Here is a 6,583-nt window from a genome sequence, read left to right on the forward strand (position 1 = left end):
CCTTACTAGGTTTCATCTCTTAGAACTATGTTTTTAGCAAAAAAAACTAACACCAGGAAATATCTTCTCATATATATTGTGGTTTATCCATGAACAAAATAAAAAAGGTAAGAGCTTAAGGCTACTTTCTAGTGTAAGCAAACTGCAATAGAAAGTTTTTAAATTCCTTGAATAATTCACATGCTATAGATTGTCTCTTATATATAACCTTCATCCTATTTACACTTCACTTTGTGCCTTTGTTAATGAATATATTTGACTTGTTTGAAAAAAAAAGCCAGAGTTGAGAGGATTTGATAGAATGTAAGAAGAAAAAGAAGATTAAGATTTGAACAGAACTGTATGTTTTTGATAACTATGGGCAATGCTTGTTTGTGCATTTATTAATGAATATGTAGTTTACTGTTTTAATAAATAGAGCCAGAGTTAGGAGGATGTGATCTGATAGAAGAAGCATTATTGCATAATGAGTTTAGCTCTGTATGCTTGTGGGGGGTTCATGATGTGACCTACAAATCTGGAAGTCAGTTATATTGCTGCAGAAGTCAGAAAATAGTAAGTTATTCTTGATAAGAGTAGGACAATATTATGTATTCCTGTCTAGATAAGAGTAAGAAAATAAAACTCTACTCATATATACGTAGAAAATAATGTATAATTTTTAAATGATGCCCCCCAGCTTTCCCTTTCAACCTTTTTTTTTTTAAATCGGAAAATCTTGAAGGTGATGGGGCTGCTAGGTTTTGAATCCTTGGCTTCTTACACTACGAAACAAATACTAAACAATTGCAATTGGGCTACTAGCCTATTGGCAATATATATAAGTAATTTCCAAATTTTATTTTCCTTTCCTGCCTCTTTTTCCCTCTATTGGAGAAAGCTCAATTAAAAGTTTTTTAGTAAAAACTCTACTTCTCAATTGTTGATTCTATTCTGTTGGAAAATAAAGCATTACAAGCATATAATACACTCAAAACAAAAGTAATCCAAAATGTGTAAGCACTTGTAGACACAATCTTTAAGGGACATGGACTTTCTATATGAGAAGATTATTAATACTAAGTCTTAATACTAAGCCCCTAATTAGGTGATAATAAAATACTTCTTTTGAAAATTACATATAAGTCCAAAACAAAGAACTACTATAAAAAGATCCTAAACAATGAAAATTAGTAATGATTTGAAATAACTCCTAAGGTTGAGTAGTTTCTATAATGCTATTGCACCATGTGGGTGTTTTGGATAATAATATTTTGATTCGTTCATTGTTGCTGTTATGGTTTTTACTAACTTCTTCCTTTCAATATGGTTTGTTGTGCTTTTGTGGTATTATTCTTAGCTTCTCATCTTGTGATGGAAGATGTGGGTGTGGCTAGTTTATTTCTCCAGCATTCTAAAATGCTGAGGCTCTATGTTGTATGTGTGGCATTTGTGGGTCTGCTGCTGCTTATTTGAGGGTGCTTTATGGTTGTTGAAGGTTGCCTTAAGTGGGTCTTACTTCTATGTTTGTTTATGCCTTTGCCTTGATTATTTACAAGGGTGTCTTTAAGCCTGTTTTAACCATTGGCTGCATAATCTCACTCATTTTAAAATTTTTTTATGATTAAGGAAAAATCAATTGCTTCAAACAGTCGAGAATATAAACTTTTTAACAACATTATATTGCATGCTATTTATTTACAAGAGAGAAAATGCTGATATCAAAGTGCATTAGAACTGCACAGATATCTAGTGGGGCAATACAAATACACAACAATAAATTGCTAATGCATGCTAATAGTGAGAGTTAGAGGGGGTTGAGTGCATGTCTGAGGAGTATAAGAGTTCAAACCACTCCTTGGTGGTCGACTGTCCCTTTAAAAAAATTTAGAAATACCTAGAAAAATTATCTAGTGAAGATATTTTTAGGCGAGAAGAGGCGACGAGGTGAGAACATCCCTGAGTACCTAGGAGAAGCAAGGCCATCAATGGAGCGATATTCAGACATGATGATCCCTTCCCTTTCCTCAGTGTTATGATGATTCCTCGCACTACCATTGAAGGTTCCATACTTGACCAACTTACCTACCCAGGACTTCTTCTTTGAGGTCTGGTGACTGGCATTCATCTTCTCACTCAGGTACTCCTTAACCGCGTGCAAACCTTGCTCAACCACCTCCATCGGGGGCGAAACAAGTGGGTTACCATCAACGCTAAGCTTCTGAAGCTTGCGAAGGCATCCCATAGAGTCAGGAAGAGAGGTGATTCTATTGTAACTGAGGTCCAATTCTACAAGAGAAATAAGGAGGCCAATAGAGTATGGTAGGGTTTCAAGGTATTGGAAATTTTGGCTAACATTAAGAACTTGTAGGTTTATAAGGTTTTCAAGATCTTCAGGGAGAGATCTTAGGTTGTTAAGACGTGCATCTAAAGATGTCAAAGAGGTGAGCTGGGAGATGGAGTGAGGAAGGAACATTAGCTTGTTTGAATTCACTGTGAGCTTCTTCAGGTTCACTAGCTCATGTCCAATGGTGTCTGGAATCATGCTTAGCTTGTTGAAGTTTGCATTCAATTCTTCTAGACATCTGTTCATTTTCATCGCAAAAAAATAATTTTCAGAATTTTTTGTCAATTTTATAAAATTTCTTTATAAATTTATACTGAACATATTGGTTTCGAGGAATATATAGCCATTAGAATTTTTCTTTAATTTAGTATTTATCATTTGAAAATTATTTTTGATACATTAGAAATTCTTGAAGGGATTTGAGTGTCATGTAACAAATAGATTGACTATTAGAAAAATTCAATTTCTAAGCAGTTATTAGGCAAATAAACTTAGAATTTAAAATTATCTACCATTTACACTCACGGTAAACTAATTTTCAATAATAATGCTATGTAGAAAATTCTAAAACTTGGTCATTTCTCTAACAATTAAGAGGAAAAAAAAAAGGAGAAAACAGATTAAAAAAGGAAAAGAAGAGTCATCATTGGTAGTTTTTTTTTTCTTTTTTAATTGAATAAACAGCTTGAATTCATCAACTGGAAGATAAGCAGTTGATTCTATATATGAACAATTTAGATGAATCTATTAGCAGAAGAGAAGAACAGACCTGCAATTTTCAATAGTTTTTGGAAGAGAAGCAAGAAGGTTTCCAGCAGCATTCAAAACCTTGAGCTTTGTCAAACACCCAATTGAATTAGGGAGAGATTTTAACTGATTTGAATGCACATCCAACACCACCACATTCAGCAATCTAGCTGTTAAAGATTCTGGTATGCTCTGTCAAATCATAATAAAATAATCAGTTTTTAATCCGCTCTGATCGTAGAGACACAACTCCAATATTACTGAACGAATTATGAATACTGAAATAAAGATTCACCTGAAGATTATTATTGGAGAGGTCAAGTTTGCAAATAGTGGCTAAGTTGAGGGAAGGATTAGGGAGAGAATCCAAAGACATGCTACTCAAATCAACATTTTCATGCTTTTCTTCTTCAATGGAGTCACTCCCATCAGCCTTCTTATTCCTCAAGTCCAACATCATCATATGATTTTGAAGCTGTTGCTGTTCATACAACATCTTCACCAAAACTAGAAGCCAACAACACAATAACAAAGAGGTTTAGCCAATCCAATACTAATAGTGCTTAATTAATCACTAAGCTGCAAGATTATTGAAAGAGAAGGTGTTTATGAGCATATTTAAGACCTTTTTTCCTTTCTTTTTTTTTTTCATAGCTATGGTTTAGAGGATGTAAGTACGAGGATGAAGGAGAAAAGAATACAAGGGCATGACATTGGTTGAAAGTAGCAGAGCAGAGCGTATACTTAGGGTTTGCATGGCTAAGTATGAAACTATTGATAAAGTCAATTACCAGTTTCCTTCTCCTATGGCCATGGCTGAGCTGAGCTGCCCACCAATTGCTCTCTCTCTCTCTCTCTCTCTCTCTCTCTTTCCTCACACTTTTTGTCATCATTTGGTGCTTGACGAAATCCTATGCTTTTATAACCAATCTACAAAAGAATATCAAGAATGTCTACTATGGAAGGTTGCTTTTATGACTTTTGATAGTATAATACTTGAAGATAATGTTTTATTATTATTATTTTTATGTACCACACACTTATACATATATCAACAATGCATCGTTATACATTTTTGAAAATTGAATTTTCACCCTTAATACTTTGGTTATTTGTCTCACGAACACAAAATTAAAACTTATTTCAATTTAATTTTTAGGAAAAAGTATATTTTAGTACTTTGTATTATAATATGTTTAGCTTTTAAGACCTGTATTTTATTTTATTTTATTGTAAATAAAGATATATACTTTTTACACTGTTAACACTTTAAAAATAAATTACAAATATATAAAGAAAATAGCACCTCTTTCTTTTTAATCACAAGGAAGATAACACTCAAAGAGTCTTTTTCCCAGTTTTAAGATTTATTATTTATATTAAAACTATATTTGTCTTGCAGAAAATATTTTATATATAAAAAATATTTTATATAAAAATTGTTTTTCATATGAAATATTTTTTATGAAAATATTTTTCATTATTTAGTTATAATGTTCATTAATTTAGATGATTGTTTCATTTCAGTCGCTTGATTTTAACTTATTAAAATAAAAGCCTTTAACTTTAATTTTATTTTAGAAAAGTCCTCTAACCAGCAATAACAAATTTTCAAATAAAAAATTATTACTTTTTTTTTAAATCACCATTTACTCCCTATAAGCTTCTTTCTCTCTTTCTCTCACATTCTTATTTGTAATGGTCAAATTAAGTTTTGCACATTTATCAATAAAACTATTTCGTTTTTAATAATTTTAGTAATTATTAAAAACATTATTTATTAATCTATATTTTTCTATTTGTTATTAATTTAAATCTTATTAAATTTTAGTTGAGTTCATCAGTAAATATTATATGGAACCTTTAGTTTTAAAACTCTATTTTCTAAAATTTTATTCCAATCAATAATTTAATTTAAATATCGATTAATTTACTTGCACTATTTAATTTTAAAAAATAATTTTTTAAAATAAAATTTTAATTAAATAATTAAATTCCAGCCTATTTTAATAAAGACTATAATTGCAATCTTAATTTATTTTAAAATAAAATAAATTAATTTTAAACATTAATGGCATATATTTTAGTTGAACCATAATGACAAACCATAAACCCTAATTTAGCTTATTTTCGGATTTTCTATTATGATTTAATTACATAATTGTTATTAATATTTGAAAATTAGTATATTTTATTTAAAACAAACTAAAACTGTAATTCTAATCTTAGTTATATTGAGGTTTGAATTTAATTGTTTAATTTAAATTATATTTTAAAATTTTATTTTTAAAATTAAAGAGGGCAAGTAAATTAATTTATGCTTGAATTAAATTATTTAATTGAAGTAAAATATTCAAAAATAGTGTTCTAAAGTTAAAAGGGAAAATAGAATTATTTATTAATGAACCCAATTAAAATTCAATAAGATTTAAATTAATAGTAAAAAAATAACAATTAGAAAATATAAATTATAAAATAATGTTATTAATAAATAATAATTTTATTAAAAATAAAATAATTTTATTAATAAATAAGTATCAATTAATTTGACTGTAAGACATTAAGAATGTGAGAGAGAGAAAGACAAAGGAAATAAGATAAAATGGTGATTTTTTTCTTTTAGAAAATAGGAGTAAAATAATAATTTTTTTTAATTTAAAAACTTATTATTACATGTTAGAGGTGTTTTTTCTTATAAACAAAATTAAAGTTGATAAATTTTATTTTAATAAATTAAAATTAAATGACTGAAATAAAATAGATATTTAAGTTAATGAATGATCGGTGCAATTAACCCAAGTCTTAAGGATTAGCATAAGAAGCACATTGGACATAGATAATAGAATTTTCAATGAGCTCATTTCTACCAAAAAGATTTTATACAATAGTCTTTAGGGTTAGTCCTATATTTTTGTTCTATTTAAAAACTTTGCTCTCAATATTCTTTTTTTTTTTTATGAGACACCAAGGCCTTACCTTCTGCCGTTTCATTGACTCCTTCTGCCCCATCGGGGTAAAGGGAGTCTCCGTTCCCTGTCCCGGAAGTGGGTTCTCCCTCCCCACCTCCGAGGGGGTTGTAGTATGCATAAATAATGTATTGTTTTCCCTGCAGATCTGGAGAAATGGTTAAAGGACTTTTCAATCTGCATGGCCATTTTTTTGGTCTGGATTGTTTTCTGCTTGGGTCACTACAACTTTTGGGATAGTAGGGGAGATGTGGGGTGGCTACTCATGGGGTTTGAGGATCTTAGCTCAACCTAGAAGGCACAAGAGAGATGTCAAAGAGTTAGTCACCTCTCACCCCCAATTTCTGGTATTTTTCGGCAAGGTTTGGTACTTTCCATGGCCTTATGCTTCTTCTTTGTTCTTGGATCCTAACGGTTTGCTCAGCAATTGAGGAGTATATTTGTGTGGGGAATTCTCCTCTGTAGGCATTGGCCAAATTCTGTTCCCTTGCGCTCCATTTGGCTGGAAACCTCCTTGGTTGGATCTGCTTGTGAATGGTTGGGC

At 30.5% G+C, this 6,583-nt stretch overlaps 1 protein-coding gene across 3 annotated transcripts; it reads right to left on the reverse strand.

Annotated features, from left to right (window-relative positions):
• Nucleotides 1–1,633: 1,633 nt before the first annotated feature.
• Nucleotides 1,634–3,943, reverse strand: LOC110649641 (plant intracellular Ras-group-related LRR protein 6). Of its 3 annotated transcripts, none has more exons than XM_021804307.2 (4): nt 3,865–3,943; nt 3,369–3,580; nt 3,096–3,265; nt 1,634–2,564 (listed from the first exon to the last, which is right to left on the reverse strand). In XM_021804307.2, the coding sequence occupies exons 2-4, from the start codon at nt 3,567–3,569 to the stop codon at nt 1,886–1,888; spliced, it is 1,050 nt and encodes a 349-aa protein (XP_021659999.1). In that variant the 5' UTR covers nt 3,570–3,580; nt 3,865–3,943; the 3' UTR covers nt 1,634–1,885. The 3 variants fall into 3 exon arrangements, with proteins under 3 accessions (XP_021659999.1, XP_057987925.1, XP_057987924.1); XM_058131942.1 differs by having other exon boundaries at nt 3,369–3,554; nt 3,865–3,940; XM_058131941.1 differs by having other exon boundaries at nt 3,752–3,940.
• Nucleotides 3,944–6,583: the final 2,640 nt, after the last annotated feature.

Source organism: Hevea brasiliensis, chromosome 13 (genome assembly GCF_030052815.1).
Source record: "Hevea brasiliensis isolate MT/VB/25A 57/8 chromosome 13, ASM3005281v1, whole genome shotgun sequence".
NCBI classification, from domain to species: Eukaryota; Viridiplantae; Streptophyta; class Magnoliopsida; order Malpighiales; family Euphorbiaceae; genus Hevea; species Hevea brasiliensis.